Source organism: Euprymna scolopes, chromosome 8, assembly GCF_053919585.1.
Source record: "Euprymna scolopes isolate OS-2025 chromosome 8, ASM5391958v1, whole genome shotgun sequence".
Classification (NCBI taxonomy): Eukaryota; Metazoa; Mollusca; class Cephalopoda; order Sepiida; family Sepiolidae; genus Euprymna; species Euprymna scolopes.
The window spans coordinates 22,114,597-22,138,014 of NC_136489.1; the positions used below are offsets into that span (position 1 = coordinate 22,114,597).

Consider the following 23,418-nt stretch of genomic DNA (forward strand, 5'->3'; position numbering starts at 1 on the left):
AATGATCCCCTGTTGTAGCCCGATGTACCTCACGATTTTATTTTAATTTTTTCTTTTTAATGAATTTAATTTACAATAAAAGAAGAGGTACCATTTAAAATCGCCGCAAATCGTTTCTTCGTTTGCATATGTTAAAACTAAACATTAATCAGAAGCGACTTTTCCAGGGCATTCATCGTCAAGCTCAAACAATATAAGCTAAGTTAATTTAACAAATCCTAATATTACCAAAATGGCAACTGCTTTTTTTTTTTTTTTTTTTTTCTTAATTTTGACTAATGTATTTTAACTATATGCGCATATATATATTGTCTTTAACTCTTTGCTTCCATGCGAGTCGTTTCTTCTATTACTTTATTTTTTATTTATTTATTCACTTTGTTTATTTATTTCTCTTTTTGCTTTTACCAACTGTGTATACCTTCTCTTTAAATGTATTTATTTAATGCATTTTAATTACATATGCGTAAACATGGTCTCTAACACTTAGTCCCACGCGAGCCGTTTTTATGGTCAGAAGAACTCTACTCGATAACGAATAGCCTATGCAAGAATATAGAAGAGCTAGGACCACCTTTCTTTCTACTATAGAAGACAGAAGAACTTTATTTAAGTAGTATACTTAATATATGCAATCACCGTACGCTTGCTTGTATTTAAGTGTCCTCCATTATACCCATACCATACCAAACCACTGCACGTGGCTCATAATTTGACTGGCACTATATTTGTAACTGCAATATACATAATCCCAGCTGTGATACTAAAGCTAATTTTCTGAGTAGATGCAACACTCTGCGCCTGACCTTAATGACTACAATTCCAAATCCCAACGAACTAGCTGTCCCTATAACTGGGAGGGAAAAACCTAATAGCTAGCTACGAAATCTTATACATTTTACCTCCAAGACGATTGCGTTTGTCTTACCTGCATGCATAAAAAAAAAAAATTTCCTCCCTTCTTCAAACTAAACCTTACCTGTAACTAAAAAATCCTAATGGAAATCCATCTGTAAATAAATAACCCCTCTTCTCTTGAACGCTAACAATCTACTCCTTCCAACCTATCCGCCACTAAACTCCCACATTGCTCCGCATCTGTAGTGGAATCGCTAACTTCCAGCCCCTAATCCCTCACATGCAAACTGTTTTAATAGCCATCACTAAACATCTATACATTTCTACCTCTAAGGCATGCATTACAGCTCATTCCTATCCAGTAAGGGACTTAACAACCTATGCACACAAAGGCAGGTACTTAACAGCCAAAGTACCCAGAAACAAAGCGATATGCACTACACAACTGTCTCCTCGAGTTTTGCAACGATTAATTACGTTATTGAAACGACACTCCTTGTTATGCAAAACGCCCCATGACTCTTACTAAAAATACCTACAACTTCAACTCTATTCGCACCTACTGAAAACCTGCCCATATATCTACTCACCTAATTACGCATGACTCAAAACTTGCTGTCTTATCCATGCTATATTGCACTTACATCTTAACCCTCCTATCATCTAAAATAGCTCGGGCACAACTCGTAGCTCAATTCTTAATACCTACTCATACTGTAACACTATACTAGACCTAAGCTAACATTAATAAAATAAAAAAAAAAGAGTAAGACTAAAATCACATTATCTCCTCCCTAACAAGCCCTCTTACAAACATAGACGCTTACACTGCATGAACTTCAACCACCCCCTTTATCCATTAACAAGTAAATAGCATGTCCCTAAATCACTTTGAGGAGTGTAACTAATCAGTAGAGATATATAATCCCCCACAAACTAACCGAGTAACACTAACAACGCGGGGTCGCAGAAATACCTGGATTAGAACCTAGGCGCGGAGAAAACCCTCTCAGGGCTGACGGACCCAGTAGGTCTTCCCAGATCATCCGTCTAGGAGAAGGAAAACTCTGAAACTAAACCAAAGGGGAGAGAGGCCTCTTCAGTCTTGGATGACTACCTTCCTAGAGCTGGTGACTCAAACAAATTCACCGGTTTGCAATACCTAAATTGCTTAAGGAGTAGATAGGCTCTGTCTATCGCCCGGCTTCCATACTCCTTCTTTGCCTATTAGTCAAGCGCAGAGACACTATCTCAGTGATTCGACAGAAACACCCAGCGGTAGATCTTGTTTCCTGGCTAGGGCAATGAACGCCGTTCTTCCCCATTCCCAGCATGCCCCACCCCTAAAACTGAACATTTGGGAGTGCTTGAGTATAAGATATGCCTGAGCGATTAGATTGGGTTGACCTTCTTCTAAAGGGTTGAGGGTACCGGATTGACAGTTCCTGGCTGCTGTTCCCGACTGGTAGTACAGGAGCCCTAACTCTTTGGTAGCGCTTAGAGCGGCTGCTCCATCAACAGTTGAATAATATCGGGTTGTTTGCAGTGCCATGACGCGCATGGAAAGGGACCCTGCACTCATCCCCGGTGGGCTTTCCTGAGGCCACAATCCTAATTGGAGAAAGGTCAGCTGATGGTCTACTTGTGATGCATGTCTGAAGCTCCGCATAACCTCTTGTTTAGCTCCCCCTTACCGAAACTCTTAAAAAAATATGACGACAGTACAATCTAAAAATAAGCTTAAACCAGGATTAGGGACAAACAAATTCAACTTGCCTCCTCCCTTGAGGCTCTCATTCACAAATATCCGTGGGCTTAGAACTAACTTAGCTGATGTTGAAGCATTTCTCTTAACAAATACCCCGGATATCTTAGCACTAAGTGAGACTAACCTACACTCCTCCATTCCCTCTAACCACTTTAACATGCCTGGATATCTCCCACTCTGCCGTAAGGACTCTGACAGACATATGCACGGACTTGGAGTTTACATTCGTAATACCCTTCCCTTGACTAGAGAAACAAACCTAGAAACGGATGATCAAGCCTTTATGTGCTTTAGACTAATCATGCAACACAACATTAGCTACTTTTACTTTCTCTACCGCTCTCCCTCGACCCAAGACTGCACCATAATAAACAAAGTATCTGACAGCATAGACACAGCACTCTCCTTCGACACTAGCGCCCAAGTACATGTATTTGGTGACTTTAATGTCCATCACAAAAACTGGCTTGGATTCTCTACTCACACAGATGCAGCGGGCAGCACAACCCATAGCTTCGCTATATCTCACTCCCTATCACAAATGGTTACGTTTCCAACCCGTTTCCCTGACCAGGAAGAACAACACGCATCACTTCTAGATCTGTTTTTGACCACAGTTCCCGATGACTGCATAACGAAGGCCCACAGCCCACTTGGGAACGCTGATCATGCAGTGATAATGGTTGAAATCGCCCTAAACTCTAGACCCAAAACTGAAGAGCCAGTGCTCAAAACAACGAGATATTATAATAAGGCTGACTGGGAAGCCATCAGGGAACTAATTAGAGATGCTCCATGGAAAAATATTTTCTCTCTCCCTGCTGAACAATGTGCAAACGAGACCACTGACTGGTTCAGGGCTGCAATCGAAGCGCATGTTCCCATGCGGAAATTTTATAGTAAGCCCCACTCTCCCCAATGGTTTACGTCGACTTGTGCAACTGCCATTACTCAAAAGCAGCATGCATACCGTAGGTTTAACCGACATAAGTCCAGTTCAAACAGACTGAAGTATATAGAAGCTAGAAATAACGTTAAGAAAGAAATAGCGACAGCTAAGAGATAATTTACGGAAACCACTAAAAAACGCATCGAAGCACAAAAACTAGGAACTCGAGACTTCTGGAAAATCTACAACAGTGTAGTAAATGATGGGCAATCAACAATTCCCCCACTAACCAACAATCACGAGGTTGTCTCCTCAGCAACCGACAAGGCTAACATGCTTGCCAGTCGGTTTGCCTCAAACTCCACACTGGACCCTTCCAACCACCCCCTACCTGACTTTCCTATGCGGACAGACGCCACACTAGACGATCTGAAAACCACCCTTGCTCAGGTGCATGCTATCATAAAAAACCTTGATACCTCAAAAGCATGTGGACCCGATCTTATCCCAGCTGTGCTATTAAAAAAGTGCTCAGCCGAAGTAGCTCCAGTTCTCTCCAAACTCTACAACAAATGTCTTAATGAAGCTTGCTTTCCGGGCTGTTGGAAAACTGCTTCTGTTGTACCAGTATTCAAGAATTCTGGCGAAAGGACAGACCCATCAAATTATCGCCCCATTAGCCTCCTCCCACTTTTTGCCAAAATATTTGAGACCATAATTAACCATGCTCTAGTCCATCATCTTACAGATGCTAAACTACTGACTGACAAACAATATGGATTTAGACAAGCCCGTTCCACAGCAGACATCCTCACTGTGATCTCTGAACGTATATACCATTCACTGGACAAAGCGGGGGAAGGCAGAGCGGTAGCTCTAGATATATCTAAGGCTTTTGACAGGGTATGGCATGAGGGTCTCCTCAGTAAAATCAGATCATACGGTATCACTGGTAGAATACTTAACATAATTAAATCCTTCTTAGATAAGAGAAAAATCCAGGTAGTCCTCGACGGTCGCACATCTAAACAATATGATATAAATGCGGGAGTGCCCCAGGGTTCTATCCTTGGACCTCTATTGTTCCTGATATTCATAAATGACCTCCCCGACAACATTGCCTCTGAGATGGGTATATATGCTGATGACACTACACTCTATGGCAGACACGACAGGAAGACGAATGAACACATTTCTAAAGAAATGGCAGAAACACTAGAGGAAGACCTCCAATCTGTAGTGGAATGGGGACAAAAGTGGTTGGTCGCGTTCAATGCTGCCAAGACTAAACTAGTTTCATTCAATAATTACAAGAAACCCTCTCTACCACCCATAGCAATGGCCAACGACTCTTTATCTGAGAGTCCATCTTTCAAACTCCTTGGCCTAACGTTCACAGGAAACATGAGTTGGAACAATTACATTGAAGGCATTGCCAGGGCCGCCGCAAGAAAGGTAGGCTCTCTCTACCGTGCTAGAAAACTACTAACACCCGAAAGTATCCTGTACCTCTATAAGGCCACCATTCGCTCATGTATGGAGTATTGCTGCCACATCTGGGCTGGTGCATCTGCTACTAGTCTCTCGCTCCTTGACAAGGTTCAAAAGAGAGTCGCAAACCTGATAGGCCCTGAACTGGCATCTAAGCTTCAGCCTCTGTCCCATCGACGAAATGTTGCATCCCTCTGCCTTTTCTACAAGTATTTTAGTGGTGAATGCTCTGACGAACTGCAATCACTTGTGCCCCCACGACGCGAGCACCCTCGACAAACCCGACAGGCTACTAGATCCCACCCCCACACTGTAGAGGTCCCTAGATGTAAAAGATCTTTTTACTCCAATAGTTTCTTCCCCAGAACCGCAAGACTCTGGAATTCCATTCCAGGTCCCTACTTCCCCAACAGTACTGACATGCAGAAGTTCAAGTGTAACGTGAACCGACACCTTGCTGCCCAAATCCCTACATAGTACCCCAGTAGTTGTTGCCCCTGATAGTAGCCCCCTACACCAAAGTGGCAATTTGCCTTGTTTGGGGTGAAAATGTAATAAAAAAAAAAAAAAAAATATCAGCCGACATGGTCTTGTAAAAAAATATAAACGGAATTTAACGAACGACATTATCATTATGAATTTTTAATTTTTAATTTTTTTTTGCGAATTAATCCACTGGGTAAATTATTCCTCGTAATATATGATAATCAATAAAGGATTGATTCTATAATAATACATACGCAATCTGCACAAATAAAAATATCATGTTTAAACGAATTGTACGACCGGTCTATCAGCTAGTTCATCATATAGATAGATAAACATTAATATTTGGGTAATTTTAAAATGAATGTATCGATCTTTGGTTCGCCTTTAGGAGATGTCTCCCTGGACTACTTTCGCTTTTTTTCGCTCACATGCTCTTACTTCGAATTCGTAGCAGCGGGCCGACATCAGTGAACGTTTTTTTCTATCAAAACGGTCATTAACAATGATTTTTTAAAAAAATGTTTAACATATTTCAAACTGATATAAATTAAAATTATTAAATAAAAAACTCATTTTTCTTATTTCGAATTATTTAATCAAGAGAAAATTCTATTTTTTACTTGATTGCCAAATTTAAAGTTATTCTAGCAAATTACCTAACAATTTAATAAAAATAACGTAAAACCCTGAATTTAACTTGAAAATACTATGAAAAAATAGCTTTTAAAATTTGGTAATCGAACAAAAAATGGCATTTTAACTTTGATTGAATGATTTTTCAAATTTATATATTTTAATTATGTAATAATTAATATCAATTTGGAATATGTTAAACGAACATTAAAAGAAAACATTGTTAATGGCCGTTTTGCTTGAAAAAGATCAACTGATATTGGCCCATTGCTACGAATTCAAAATAGGGGCATGTGAGTTAGAAAAAGCAAAAGTAGTCTACTACAGGAGAACCCTATTTTTGATGTGACCGTAGGAAATGAAATGAAACAGAATATTTCGAAAGAAAACTATTTTTATATTAAAATCCAAACAAGACCATTTTTTAAAACCTCGTAGTTCAAAGACTTTCTTAAAGATTGACTTGAGCATACTTAAAAATACAAGCTAATGTAAACTGTTCGACACTAATAACAATTAACACCCATACGGGCATGTATAAGTACGGGAGGCTGCCTTTTAGGTCACTTCCCCCTCCATAGACTTTCCAGCAAAACACAGAAACCATGTCAATTGGACTCGATTCTCGAAGTATTTCGTGTTAGATATTTCATAATTAAAGGATAACCAAAGAGTCTGACGAAGAATTATGTTCATTGGACAAAGACGGAAAATTGACAAAGACATACGTACGTAGTAAAGCTCTTGAAATAATGTGATAAATTCATGTTTGTTGGCGGGAAAACACAAATATGTAGAAATAAATTGGCTGAAATCGTTTCTGTTTAAATCAACAATAATAATCCACAGAGCAACAATTTTTACTTTTTGAAGGTTTTCTGGATTTCTGCATTTAGGATATTTTTGCACTGCTAAATCAAAAAATGTCGTTCGTTTTTCTCCATCAAGTTTTTGTGTTAAGTCAATTAAAAAAAAATCAGACCTTGTTACAAAATCGATTACATTTTTGTGGCATTATCAGCTGATTTTTGTCAGCACATATCATCCTAAATATGTTTTTAAGAGAAAATATTTTCCCAACAACATATAAGCCTTATGTATCGTTTTATTTCAGGTCAATACTTTTTAAATTTTGAAATTGCTATGAAACGCAGAGAAGTGAAATTTGTTACACTGGAAGAGCATAACAAGGTGCCTTATTTTCCTGATTTTTGTGGAATTTGAACAAATATTATGAAAATTATGATAATTTTTCTATTTTCTGGTAATTTTAAGTATGTATCACTTTATTGCAAGTGTCTTAAAATGGATATTTTCGGTAAGACAACAATATTCTAACTTAATATTTCTATTTATATGAAATAAAGAACATATCCAGCAACAATATTAGCCAAAAACAAAATTTCACATTATTTTGTTTAAGGAAATATTTATTTATCAACATAACTGCTATGGGGTAATTGCTGCTTGTCCATTACTCGCTAAACTATTATAAATTTTTCAGAAATCGCAAGTTCCTAATTTCTGTGACTTGATGCATTTCCTGTCCATTTCGATATACGTTCTCTTGGCTCTTACTATTTCACTCTTACATTTTTTTCATGAAGAGGCAAAAGTCGAGAAGGCAGAGAAGTCGAGTTTTTGGAACCGAACTGAACAGGTCGTAATGTAGAAACAATCTTTTTTTTTTTTAAATCACACCAGGTGAATTTTGGCATCCCAATACTTATCCAAATAGCGGGACTGCTGCTGCTGCTGATTATGATGACGACGACAAGAATTGTGCAATATTTTTTTATATAATGAAGAGGGTAGTGATTTACTTTTTGCCCATCTCAGCAAGATGTAACACTAGGTCGCAAGGTGGGGATGTCAAGCCAGCGCCCTAAAAGAAGTAGCACTCTGATCTATCAAAATTGCTTGAGCATCTCCGTTAGCATTCTCCGTTAGCGGTGCCTCAGGCAACAAACAATAAACTTGCCTCACTCAAAAGCCGGGTGGCAAGGTTGAGGAGGGTGAATCTTCTAGGCAATACCTAGGTGGCGTACCTCAGTCCGACAGGTACTGAAACAATGAAATGACCCGTTACCTGTCGGGCTAATTGTCAAGAACGGACTCTTGACTAATCCTTCTACCCAAGTCTCCAAGCAACCAAAGCAGCAAGGAGACTTATCCTTCAACATTAAAATAATAGGAATATATGATTACAAAAAACTGGAAGGTTTTATTTATATATAAGAGTGATCAGAACTGAACAATCAAATGGAGCCGCGCTCTCCTATCAACCAATCAGAAACCGTGTATAAATATACTGAATCTCTTAAGAATTACTGCATCTAACTTTTCGGCTTCACACAGGAAAGAACTTCGTCTTCGTCTGCAAGCTTTACAGTTCAAGACTTCTTCGGATTGGCTACCTACCGGAAGCTGTTCTGTTTGTCTTAGTTTACAAACTTTTACAATTCAAAGCTTCTCTATATTAGTTTTTTGTTTGGAGCAATATGTATATTCTGTATTAAAGTAAAATGGCTTTCAACTCAAAAAGAATAATTTTGGACTTACCAAAAGTACAATTGACATTCGGAGTCGGCAATGAACGGACAAAATTCAAGCATTTACTTTTAAAATGTCTGTCGTTTTCTGGAATTTGAATTGGAAAACAAGCCAGCCTAAAAAAGAAGAAAAAAGAATTAGTTGCCTGTTTTATATAATTTTAACCCTAAAATTCTGTAAAATTTGTGATCTTTCTTCTTAAATAAATATATAAATAGAAAAGAGGCTTGCCTTTTGTCTGTTGTTCTTGGCCTTCGGGCTGGGATCAAAGTGTAGTATCTGTTCGAGCAGATACTGCTAGCAAAGACCATATGTGGGGGCAACCCCACATATAAGACCTTGGTCAATGTAGGGGCAACCCTTCATACCAATTGTCACTATCCAGCTCCCCTACCCCCCGGGGAGTTGATCCCCATTTCCCCCTTCACTCCTCACATTAAAAATCGGCCATCGGTGGATGAGCAAATAAATACCCTGTTTTTCTTGGCCTTCGGGCCGGTATCAAAGTGTAGTATCTGTTCCGGCAGATACTACAAGCAAAGACCATATGTGGGGGAAACCCCACATATAAGACCTTGGTCAATGTAGGGGCAACCCTTCATACCAATTGTCACTATCCAGCTCCCCTACTCCCCGGGGAGTTGGTCCCCATTTCCCCTTCACTCCTCACATTATGCCTAATTTGCTCGGTGGGGGAGCAAATATATACCTTCTTTTCTGTTGTTCTTGGCCTTCGGGCTGAGATCATAGTGTAGTATCTGTTCTGCAGATACTACACTTAAGGTAATTAGTCCCAGTCAATGGAGGGGAAACCCTCTATACTGGGACAATTACTATTTTTGGACCCAACCAGAGTGCCCATTTTCCCTTTTTTTCGGGGAGCTGGTTTAACCCCACATTAAAAACGACCTCGTGTCACATTTTGCGGGAAAGCAAATAAATACTAATAGAAAAGAGGGTTTTTAATATGAGTAGCAATACGTACGAAAGGAAAACGAATTTATAGGAGTACAGATTATTAAATACATACATGCACTAGTGTTTCATTCTTTTCGGGAATCATCAGTGCAGGGTGTCGCGATTAACACCGGTCAATAGATTCGAACCCGGCAACATCTTTGACGCCATTACCAAGGACTTAATCCATTCGGCCACCATTAACCGCGAGGAACATGGTTGAAATTCAAACATTTATTTTTAAATGTTTTCAACGTCTGTCAGAGCGATCTAATCATTATCAGATGATATGCGCATATGAGCTAAATTTACCGACTTTGTTCAAATGAAAGTGCTCATATATATATATATATATATATATATATATATATATATATATATATATATATATAACTAGTGAGAGTGAAGGGCGACACACATATGATCTCGTTAAAAATAAAAAATAAAAAATAAACTAAGATAAATGTACAAAATATACAACGATCTTTATTTCAATTTTGACCAATTTTTGACCCCTTTAAAAGTATTTTAACCTGTTAAATGCCCATAAAAGAACGGTTCATAAAAATCCAATCATCTGCGACTTTTAGTTTCGGAAGTCATAGAGTGTGAAAATATGGAGACAGACAGACAAACAGACGGACGGACAGACAGACAGACATATAGCCTTTTATATATTTGATTTTTAATAGAATTTGTAGATTAAATAAGTTTATATCCAAATAAACTTAATAAATCATTATAGTAATTAACATTTCAAAGACAAGACCAACACATTGTCATAGTTACCGTTTTGTAGAGCGTTGGCGAATTTCCTCGGAAGCATTGTTAATGCAACACGAAATATCCGAATTTTCATGACCTGCAAATAAGTCATAATATTTATTTGTCAATTTTTACTTCAAAGATCAATAAAAATATTTCTGCTCACAGTTCTAACAATTAGGAAAATCGACACCATGAAAAATAAGATAGATATTTAATTAGAGAGGAACATTTCAAAAAGTCACGCTAAAATGATAGAGTATAGAAGTGATCAGACAAAATATATCATTATAACCGTACGTACCACGTTGGAATTAGAGGTTATATATGTATATATATATATATATATATATATATATATATATATATATATATATATATATATATAAAGTTGGAATTGGAGATTATATATATACATACATATACATATATATATTTACATATATCTATATACATATAATTATAAAACTGAAATGACCTTCTAACAGGTGTTGTAACTCAACATCCAGTTTACGACTTCAGGTTGCGCATGCGTACATAAGCAAATAATCAATGCAACAATAAAACGTATTGTTCTACTGTGTACGTATTGTTTTACTGTGTACGTTTTCAGCGTCCCAATTGTTTTTTCTCGCGGTTAAATTATCCAAATAAACAATTGTTGATACTTTATGAACGTTTTTTACATCGTTCATTTCCGTATTACGTTTAAGTTATTTTAACGCAATTTTCTTACAAATAAATCTACTTTAACCCGTTGACAACCATAAGAACATTCTACAACGGCGATTTACTCACCGCCTTCATTTAAAACAAAATATTCTTCATTTTTTAATACACGTTTCTTAAAAAACATTCATACATTTTCTTCTACACTACCAACATAAATAAATAACCCCGAAAATATGTGCACATTTCCCTATAAGTATGGCAACTACTTATAATTTAATGCTTTTAATTTTCTTTTTCAAAAATAAACAATTACGAAGAGAATAACTCATAGAAATCTATCTATATTCTTTTTTCATTTAAATATACTTTCATAGAAATGTTTCTGTTATGTCACAAACAAGTATTTTCTTTACGTCACAAGTGTCACGCTCATACATTAATTCCATAGCTAATATAACATACTGACCCAATGAGTCACGGGTAGTCTAGTATATATATATATATATATATATATATATATATATATATATATGACTACTTCATTTAATCATATAAATTAATATGCGAAAGTATTATTTTATGTGTAAACTTTAAGTATTTACTTCAACAGTGCTCAATACATAGGTAGAGCTTGGCAGTAAGTTATAAAAATATATATGGCAATTAAATTACACAGAATATTCCGCGTTTCATCCATGATCGGATTCGTCGGGCTTATGAGAGAATCCACTATATATATATATATATATATATATATATATATATATATATATATATATATACTGTAGTACTTTAACGTACGTACTTATGTATTTACCTGTGTCACGCTTACCAGATTTTAATTTGATGGGGAGATCTTACTTATTAAAAAGGAGGAAAGAAGGCGATAACATACCACGTTAAATTATTAGTAAATAGATACGCCAATTTTATATTCGTAGTGTGTTATTTTATATTCGTAGTTTGTTATTACCTTATATCCTTCTTTTTAATAAATAGGATCTCCTGATCACCGAAGAGATTAATGTTAAAAAAATGATGTCGCATTTGGGCCATACATTTTGAAGAAAACCTGTTTTTCTTTTTAATTTGATTTTTATTTTCTTAGTGAAACCTTATTATCCTGTAATAATGACCTCACTGACACGATTTTTCATAGGAATTGTTGCCGTTAGATTTAAAGATGACTATATTGCAGTCTGCAGAAAAACAGTACCGTGGTAATGCGTTTAATAGATTGGATCTTTTTGCAAAGAAACTCTGTTAATAGAAATTCCGTTCTACTTTAAGAATACATGCGATTTCTTTGCAATGAGGAAATAAAACGAGTTCTTGCTGTGAATATTTTGCGACGAAGTAACCATGGATGGATGACAGTCGAAACCCTGTCACGGAATAAACGATAGATTAGAAAAATACCAAGTTGTTGCATTCTCAAGTTGTTGCAGAAAGTAAAGTTCACACAGTTTTTTTTCAGACCTTGAATTCACTTCTACGTGATATTGTCAGGCATAGAGGGAAACCATTTTCAATTAAAACTTTACATTTTCAAGGAAAATAAAAATTCACAAATTGTTATTCATGTCTTGAATGCACTTCTACGCGGTACTGGCTGGCGTAGGGTATGCCATTTGCAATTAAAATTGTATATTTTAAAATAAAAATGAAAATTCACAAATTGTTATTCATGCCTCGGATACGCTTATGTAATTTTAGCTAATCGTTTATATTTTCAAAAGGAATAAGTTGACTCAAATTTAATAGAAGACATTAGTCATTTATTCAGTTATCTTCGTTCCAAATCACCGACAAGCGCGACGAATAGAAAGATCGAAACCACTAATTGATTGTATGTCACCATCCCATGTAATTCCACGTTCTGACAACGTTTTCTATAACACTTTCTATTCAAACCATGTGATCACATATCTGTTTTTAGTACATTGCTACAGTCTAACCAATGTTCAACTCGGGATCATAAAATTTATATAAATAAATAAAAACTAACCTCTCGGCGACAACCAGTTTCTTTTATTTTCAATCACGTAAATTATATAGCTGGCACTCTACAAAACAACCTACCTGTTTCTATAGGAGTGCTGGTAATATCATGATCAATAAACTGGCCCCACTGCATGACCATGTGCGACACATTTCGGTGAAGTGTATTGTTTGAGTCTGGTTGATGGACTGAGGTACTCACCAACCGAGCACTGGGCAACGGTTTACCAGAGACGGCTATAGTACGTGGTGAAGAAAAACCTGAAAATTTAACAGTAAGCAATGTTTAAATAAATAAATAAATAAATAAATAAATAAAATAAAATAAAGATAAAACAAATGAAAATAACTCTTTTCTTTTATGCTTCTTCCGACAAAAGCAAAAAAAGCAAAAACAAAAAAAAACAAAACAAACAAACAAACAAACAAAAAACAAAATAAAAAAACAAAAAACAAAATAAAACAAATGGAAATAACTCTTTTCTTTTATGCCTCTTCCCACAATCCTAATCAATTATTCTAGTTCGAAATTCAGTTCCAATAAAGTTCTGTGATCTTTTCTGCTCACGGTTTTTCTAATAAACTTAAATAGTCTGTCACACATGTCCGTCTCCGTAACACACCTGCTCCCAACTCAACCTCCCGTTCTCTCTGCTGACATGCTTCCAGGCAAAATACAACATCTAATGTAAATAAGTTCCTGTTAAGTCTCCCTCATAAATAATCAAATTCCACCCAATTTGCACCATTAACGACTAGTTCATTACAACCTTGCATTCATTAACCCTTATCCCCGACTGACCTTCATGCCTTGATAAGTGTTGACCCCCCCTCAAATTAAAAAAAAAACAGTCTGTCGCACGTGTCCGTCTCCGTAACACGCCTTCTTTCAACTCAACCTCCCGTTCTCTTCACGGTTACTTTTATGCGCTTGGTATAGTCTCATTCGTATAGAAACAGCGAGAGTTTACGTTACTCACGCGTGATCGTCAAGTACAAAAGCAACTGCGAGTCGCCATTTTTTTTTCTTGTAAAGCGATCGAACACTACAAAGCACACACACACACACACACACACACACACACACACACACACACACACACACACACACACACACACACACCCGCTATGCAGATAAGTTGCAACGTAATCTATATGCTAATAAACAACTTGCCTGTCACTTGCATATGATGGCGTCATAGAAAATGATGAGGTCACAAAATAATGATATTGTCTATCAAATAAAAATGGACCCCTGAATATCTAGTATTTCTTCTTCTTCTTCTTCTTCTTCTTCTTCTTCTTCTTCTTCTTCTTCTTCTTCTTCAACAACAACAACAACAACAACAACAACAACAACAACAACAACAACAACAACAAGTAACTTTTATTGACTATGGTAACATTTATTTCTTCTATATTTATATTATTATTATATATATAACATTTTCTCTTTGTAAGGAAACATCATTTTGTTGGTCACTCTTGGCTACGAATGGAAACAAAGTTGATATAAACATATATTTTCGCGAAAATTATCTTTACTTTCATCATATTTTGCTTAGGGTAAAATTTTTGAGTATCAAAACCTATCTCTTTACAACCCCTTCCTTTTCATAACCTATCATACTTTCATCAATCACAGTCCATTTTCTGTTGGCTGTTTTTGAACCCAGTCAAGGACGGGTACTTCTGCTAGTATATATATATATATATATATATATATATATATATATATATATATATATATTTATATATATATATATATACATATATATACATATATGAATATATATACATATATATATGTATATATATATATATATATATATATATATATATATATAGAGAGAGAGAGAGAGAGAGAGAGAGAGGGGAGAGAGAGAGGGGGGAGAGAGAGAGGGAGAGAGAGATTTTATTACCATCGTCATAAAACGGTGAAAGAAACCGTATCTGGGGAGTGCCAGCCCTCCCCCAAATAGGGTTCTGCAGGTTATTACATGACCCGTCAGCTGTGCGGTATTTGTCTGTCGAGTTGCAGTGGTGACTGACGAGGAACGGACAATTAAATTGTGGTCGAGGAATGGATTTGGTTTTTGGCAGGACATCCACAAGTTCTCGACTCAGATTCAAGCTGGAAAACAACAACAACAAGAAAAATTAGAACAATTCTCCAAATAAGAAACAGCATGAGAGTAGTAGAATTAACTGACCGTGGTAGGTTCCTTATGATTTATAGCACCGGTTATTAAAGTCTTTCGATCATCATCCTCATCCTCACCACCACCACCACCACCACCACCACCATCATCATCATCAACAACAACAACAACAACAACAACAACAACAACAACAACAACAACAACAACAACAACAACAACTGTTTTCAATTGAGACATTATTATATTTATTCCTCATTCTAAAACAGCTGCTTAATTAATCTTCGCTCTTTCCTTTGCACAAAGGAATCACAACAATAAGAATATGGAAACACGTCAAACTTGTCTTCTTTCTGTCAGGAAAGACAAACCATAATAAAACATTTTTCTGCTTTTATCGTTGTTTCTTGTTTTCCCTAAAACACTAAGTAGTTTAAGAAGAAACAATTACTTTTTGATATAAGAAATACAAAGCAAAATAAGCAAAAACAAATACTTCATCTTTTTTTGCAAGTGTTCAATCATGCATCCACTTTTGTACATGGAAGTGAATTTGTTAAAAAACATACTCTTATTTGTTTCAGACATGACAAAGAGTTCGTTTTATTTGAATACTGTTCTCATCTTGAGTTGTATTTGCTGGTAATCGTGGACTTGGGCTTACTCAGGCCATTTGAGGCTTTGAGAACATCTTGCAAGGTCCCGAACCCATTAATCTTCCCAGCAATTAATTTTTTATTATTTATTTTTCTTATTTATTTTAAACCTTCGAAAGATTCGAACGTGGGCATTAGCATCGTATTAAAGAAAATGAAATGAATGGTTCTCGTCTTGAAGAGGCCTCGAGTTTTGACAAGCTTCTGGGCTTGACTGTTACTCCTGATCTTAAATGGAACACATACATCAAATCTGTTGCCAAGGTCGCTGGAAAAATGGTGGGACCTTTCTATCGATCCAGTAGATATCTCACTGCTGATGCAATTCTCTATCTATGTAAGAGCCAGGTACATCTAAGGATGGAATACTGTTGCCACATCTGGGCAGGAGCTGCTAGAAAGGACTTGTCCTGCCTTGACAGAGTTCAAGATAGACTTCGTAGACTCGTAGGATTTGTCCTTTTCTCTTTCCTGCAACCTCTATCTCACAGAAGAGATGCTGCGAGTTTGTCTCTGATGTATCGTTATTTTAATGGAAAGTGTTTAACTGAGCTTCAGTCTATGGTCCCCCCTCGCCTAACTTTCACAAGAAACCCTCGTCTAGCTGTAAACACTATCAATAATTTTCCCCACTCTTTATCTGTGCCTAAACCTAAACGTAGATTCCATGAACAAAGCTTCTTTCTTAGAACTGCACGCCTGTGGAATTGTCTTCCGTTTTCCTGCTTTCGGTTGACTACAATATGTTTGTCTTCAATTCTAACGTAAACAAGTTCTTGATGAGCCGTTCCATATAAGTTAACAAATTTACGGAATTGATTACTATATTGTCCAATTTATACTACACTCCTTAACCCTTATCCTTGAGTGGCCTCTTGGCCTTGATAATGTGGTGATGCCTGTGTAAAAAAAAGAAAAAAGTAAATTGCTACAATTTTAAATAAATAAGCAGAATTGTGGTGTCTATATTTTCTTTTTACATAGGCATCACCACTTATCAAGGCCAAAAGACCACTCGAGGATAAGGTTTAAAGAGTGTATAGGAGAAATTGGACAATATAGTAATCGTTAGTAAATGGAAATTCGGTAAACTTGTTAACAAGTGGAACGGCTAATCAAGAAAAGGACAACTCCTACGAGGCTACGAAGTCTATTTTGAACTCTTTCAAGTCAGGACAAGTCTTTTCTAACAGCTCCTGCCCAAATGTGGCAACAGTATTCCATCCTTGGACTTTCCTGGCTCTTATATAGATAGAGAATTGCATCAGCAGTGAGATATCTACTGGATCGATAGAAAGATCCCACCATTTTTCCAGCGGCCTTGGCAACAGATTTGATGTACGAGTTCCATTTAAGATCAGGAGTAAAGGTCAAGCTCAGAAGCTTGTCAAAACTCGAGGCCTCCTCAAGACGAGAACCATTCATTTCAATTGATGCCAGATGGGGATCAGAACGTTGATGATGTAAAGAGAGACGCTTGGTTTTAGATGCATTAAAAGTAACCAGCCACTCCTTTCCCCATTGTACCACGTACTCAAGATCAGAGGAAAGAGAATCGGAGAGAACTTGGACGTTTACTGTCTTAGATGTGCTACCATAGATTGTAGTGTCATCAGCATAAATGTCTACAAATGATGTAAGGATGTGATTTGGAAGATCATTAATGTAGATCAGGAAAAGAGTTGGGCCCAGGATGAACCCCTGAGGGACTCCAGCATTAATACTGTGAGCTTCTGATTTCTGCCCATCAACTACTATTCTTATTAACCTATAAGGAAGAAATGATTTAATAATTGAGAAGACATTTCCAGCTATACCATAGCTAGAGATCTTGTGAAGTAAACCTTTATGCCATACCCTATCAAAGGCCTTAGATATGTCAAGAGGAATTGCCATAGAAAGGTTGCCTCCATTTTGAGACATTTATTTAAAGGATATATAGCTAGCAATAACAATGAATAAGAAAGAAAATGAAGCTTATTTTATTAATAGTATTAACCATAACAGTTATATTTGCAAATTTCAATTATTATTATTAACAGCAAATTATACAAATTGATGTAAAAAAGTACCATGGAATCTCCATGGTTGAACAAGTTTAAAAAATTATTCGTGAATGTTATTTGTTTTCTTTAAGAAAGGTTTCCCAATGTGATTTATATTAATTGTGTACCGATGACGCACTTACCGTGCAGATAAATCCTTAGTCGCAGCTGTGGATAAAATTCCAGCAGTCTTTACCGCAGCGAGTAAGGAAGCATTATTGGATATGTATAGGTTATGCAGGGGAATACTTCCATTTCCGTTGACTGTATCCACACCTGTAAAAGTGGTATTATTATTATTATTATTATTATTATTATTATTATTATTATTATTATAATAATAATAATAATAATAATAATAATAATAATAATAACAACAACAACAACAACAAGAACAACAACAACAAGAACAACAACAACAACAATAATAATAATGATAATAATAATAATAATAATAATAATAATAATAATAATGATAATTAACTAACTAACTAACTAACTAACTAACTAACCCCAAAATATAAAAATCGAGACGATGAAGTGAGAGAAAGCAGTACACTTGAAATTATGCAGACAATTGCATCTTGAACACCTAGACAAATGGTCAAGCATAAACCGACAGCAGTACTTGAAAATGAAAGTCACAAAATCCTATAGGACATGCGGGGTTTTTCCTTTTATTTTTCTTCTGTTTGTCCTGATTAATCGTAATTAACAAGTAAGAAATAATTTATTTATTTCAGGCAGTTTAATTTAATTTTTCTTTCCTGGATCTAACCTGAATAACATCTTTATTTGAAATCCCCCAACAGAAAAAAAGAAAAAACTTTTTAAAAATATCCACGCATTATCTTCTAGTAGAAGTTTTGTTAGAATGGTTTTCTGTCATATATCTGGCTGTAAAGGAAGCCCCCCCCCAATAAAAAAGGTATAATTGTTCATCCAAGACTCTGCTATAAATTGAGCAGCAGCCGCCATTATCAACAGCACACTTTGTATGGTAACCCTAGTGACTGTTCAACTATTGCAAGTTGTATGCCTTTGGGATAGACGACCGCCTCCAATAATACTTGGCAAAGTGGAATGTAGCCACCTTCGTAAGCACACATGCGGGATTTTTCCCTTTTTCTGTTTTTTCTTTTGTTTGATTTTATTAGTCATAAGTAAGAAATAATTTATTCATTTCAGGCAGTTTGATTTCTCTCTCTTTGAGGTTAACACTAAGTTCTATATTTCTATCTATGTATAAGAACATACCTTCTTAACATCCTATATGAATTCTTATTTTAGTTATCTACGAATCACTATAATTTAGACACGTAGGCTTTCTACCACTTAGTTACTGAAATTTTTTCTTTATTTTATTCCTATGTGGAAAAAAATAAAATAAAGACCAAAGCCATCTATGCTTTTCACTACCATGGACTACACACATTTGTGTAAGAGAGACCTATCTTCAAATGCCCTGCCACAGAGTATAGATTTTGACTTATAAGTACAATACTTATTTTTCTATGTCCCTTGTGGCGAAAATTGTGGGAACGCAGGCTTACCTCTTAAACGACCTCGGTGTGCGCTTTGCCGACGCAGCGTCATGATGCTGAAAAGGGTCCAAGATGGCGCCTGCGGCGTTATATAACAATGCAGTCTCGCCGAATTTAGTGTGCTCTCACGCACATATGAAAATATGCAAATTTAGAGGACTCTGTCTTTCATAAAAACAGGCTACTGGAATAGAGGAGGCAGATGCTAAAACGAGTCTACAGAAAGTACTGACGGACGACGCTGCTGTAGTGAGCTGAAGTTTTGTGTGCTTTTTTTTCCTTTGCAAACGTCAAGCTATTTCGGCGTACATTTTTTACCATGGACAGATTCGCCCTGAAGCTGATACCCGAGTTTGACGGGTCCCCAGATGGTCCTTCGGTGGTTGAATGGCTGGAGAAGGCCGAGCGCGTTCGCCGGTTGTGCAAAATTAAAGATTCAGCTATGGTAATCCCATTGGGGCTCACTAAGGGCGCTTATGCTGTGCACCAGCAGCTCGAAAATGAAGCGACAATGGAGCAGATAAAACAAGCATTGTACGGAGCATTCGGTGCGGACCCTTTTGTTGCCTGGAGGAAATTCTATGAACATCGGCTTGGGTTAGGGGAGACTGTGGACGTCTACCTGGCCGACATGAAGAAGCTTGCTGCTCCCTTCGGCGGTGCAAGCGATCGAATATTGGCTTGCGCCTTTTTTTCTGGGCTCCCGGATGACGCCAGTCGGCTGTTGCGGGCGTCGACGAAGCTCAATGAGCTTGGGTTGGGGGAGTTGTTGGGTAGAGCCCGAAACATCCTAAAGGATGATGTGGAGCAGGTCTCGGCAGCGGTTGACGCACTGAAATCGCCTACATAGAACCCACGGTGCTACAAATGTAGTGGCCCCAACCACTTCACAAGAGACTACAGAAGCGGTGCGAAGCGCATCCCGAACTATGGAGCATGGAAACGAGGACGCTGTCACCGATGCGACAAATCAAGCCAAGTAGCACAGAATTGTCCGGGAAAGGAGCAAGGGGAGGAAGCCGCGGCGTCAGCACCCTCCCCAAAGCAACACTAAACAAGGCGCCTCCTGTAGTGACAGTGCGAGTTGATGGGTGTAAGCGCTCAGCGCTGGTTGACATCGGGTGTACCCAAACCCTCATACACAAGAAATGTTGCACCGCATGGACGAAACAGAAGGTCCCAGTATTAACCGTTTGTACCGTCTGTTCATGTTCTTTCTGTACGTGTAGTAGTGCACAATGCCTCTCAGCTACGTGACAGGCAAACACTATCACTGTGTCAGTATTACAGATAGAACAATTCTGGGCTTGGTGTTGCCATAAACACTACAACATGAAATATGCAACTCACAAATAATCCGCAACGTGGGACTCAGCTGAAAGATATGGGTGTCATGAACGGCAGCTTCGGTGGCCAGCTTGGGGGTCTTGGTCGTCATCCTGTGAATGTTGGTTCCTCTTCTATTTCCGGAAACAATAACACCAACACAACGGGTAAGTATCCCCTCTAATTTCAGGTGCTAAAACACAGGAGAACCTAAGTAACTAACACCGACCCAAAGCTGAAGGAAGAAATGGACAACAAATAGTTATGTGACATGTCCAGTGACTACCATACATCAGAAAAAAGAATTTCAGACCAAGCAAAACTTATCCTCAAGACAGGTTGGCTTTCTAATCTAGAACTGCATGAAATCAAGCAAGAAAACAAAAAGAAAACAAAAAAAAAAACAAATGATTGAAGAAACGCCCCTCAAGGAAGCCCAAAACATAGGAACTGCAGAGGCAGAAATGGATACAAGAAACATGCAGACCGTGACTTTTTTTTACATAGGCATAACCACTTTTCAAGGCTAGAGATCACGCGAGGATAAGGGTTAAGAGTGTACAGTAATCAATTGGACAATATAGCAACTGCTAACAATGGAAATTCGGCAAATTTGTTAACTCAAGTGGAACGGCCCATCAAGAACCTGTTCACGTTGGACTCGAAGACAACCATACTTATGAAACAACAGAACTTAAAGAAAATGAATTAGCTGTAGTAGAAAACATTAGGCAACTTATGGAGGAGGAAAAACAACTCTCACCCTTAAGAAACCAAGAGTGGAAAAAACTAAAAACTGAAACAGAGAAGGTGAACAAACTTCTCCCAGACATCAAAGCAGAAACCATAAAGACGTAAGCAATTTAATCTATGCAGGTGCCAAGACAATAATTATTAAGTTTAAAGAAAGAAGTCTGAGAAAGAAAAAGGACCCACAAAACCTGGATGGGAATTGAGGCTGGAAACCCAGATCAACAAACTAAAGAAAAAAGTCAAAGCGATAAGCAAGGTGAAAACAACTAGTGGAGGATGGAAAAGCAGACATTCGATTAGCAGGGAGATGCTCAACAAGAAACAAGAAGAAGTGAAGAAAAACAGCAGCAAAAGAAGCGAGAATAAGACAATACCAATACAAGAACTTTGAAAATAATGAGAAGTCAATTTTACCAAAATATAAATAGAGGAAAAACAAAAACAGAACAACCAGATCCGACAGAAACGAAACGCTACTTGAGCCAGATATGGGAAGAATGAAAAGACCATAATAGAAAAACAGAATGGTTGATAGAAATAAATAAAGAGTCTCAGCAAATCGAAGAATGAACAGGGAATGAAATTAGCAAGGAAACCCTCAAGACAACCCTACGAAAAATAGCCCACGGGAGAGCACCAAGTCATGACGAAATACATGCCTATTAGTTTAAGAAACACTATATGAAATGCTAGTTCAGCAACTGAAAAGATGCATTCATGAAGCACGAGTACCATAATGGATGACCAAAAATACACAGAAAAAGGGACTATCCCAACAACTACAGGACTATAACCTGTTTACCTACACTGGAAAATACTGAAGGATCCCGAAGAAGGTCAAAAGTAGAAAAAAGATCTTAACCATGACATGGATAGACTGTAAGAAAGCATATGGTAGAATCTCGCAAGCATGGATAATAGAACACCTAAGAATGTACAAAATAGCAGGTAACGTAACCAATCTAATAGAAAATGCAATGTGAACATATAGACTTGAACTAACAGCTGATGGACAATACATAAAAGGATATTCCAAGTTGATTCCCTATCACCATTACTGTTCATTATAATGCCCCTGAACAACATATTAAGAAAATGACAAGTTCACTAACACAGAAGAAAGAATGAACCTTTTAACTATTTTAACCGACTAAAGACCCGCGAAAGGACAGTCCATAAAAATTTCATCATTTGAGGCCCCTAGCGCTGCTTTTAGTTTTTGAAGAGATAGAAATTGAAAATATGGAGATAGACAGACAGACAAACAGACAGACAGACATAGTGAGTTTTAAATATGGAGACAGACAGACATAGTCAGTTTGATAAATTAGATAGACTTTTTTCAAACAAGAAAACTTACTCAAATGTTGCAAAAGGGTGCCTGTTAAGAATGTCAACAGTGTTAAGATACAACTTGAATGCCTAAAGTCAAAAGAATTGACTTGATATTAAAAAATAAATCCAACTAAAAACATCTAGACATTTAGACTAATATAACATAATAATAATAATAATAATAATAATAATAATAATTATTATTATTATTATTATTATTATTATTATTATTATTATTATTATTATATTAATAATAATGCAGACTCTGTGGATGAAGAGACGAAACAATTAACCACATAGTAAGTGAATGCAGCACCCCCCCAAATATAAAAATAGAAACGATCGAGTGGGGAAAGCAGTACACTAGCAATTATAAAGACGATCGCGTCTTGAACACCCAGACAAATGGTACAAACACAAACTGGCAGAAAATGAAAGTCACAACCTCCTATGGGACATGGATATACAAACAGATAAACCCATTCAAGCAAGAAGACCGGATGTCATAATAGTTTGAAAGAAGG

At 36.9% G+C, this 23,418-nt stretch overlaps 1 protein-coding gene across 1 annotated transcript in view; it reads right to left on the reverse strand.

Annotated features, from left to right (window-relative positions):
* LOC145284094 (uncharacterized) overlaps window positions 1–23,418 on the reverse strand; it is a 149,581-nt gene that overhangs the window by 26,586 nt on the left and 99,577 nt on the right. The window contains exons 17-21 of the mRNA XM_080133159.1: window positions 18,080–18,212; window positions 14,999–15,210; window positions 13,158–13,337; window positions 10,428–10,500; window positions 8,691–8,797 (exon numbers count right to left, since the gene is read on the reverse strand). Of these exons, the coding sequence (XP_079989285.1) occupies window positions 8,691–8,797; window positions 10,428–10,500; window positions 13,158–13,337; window positions 14,999–15,210; window positions 18,080–18,212 (705 nt within the window). The remainder of the gene's footprint in view (window positions 1–8,690; window positions 8,798–10,427; window positions 10,501–13,157; window positions 13,338–14,998; window positions 15,211–18,079; window positions 18,213–23,418) is intronic.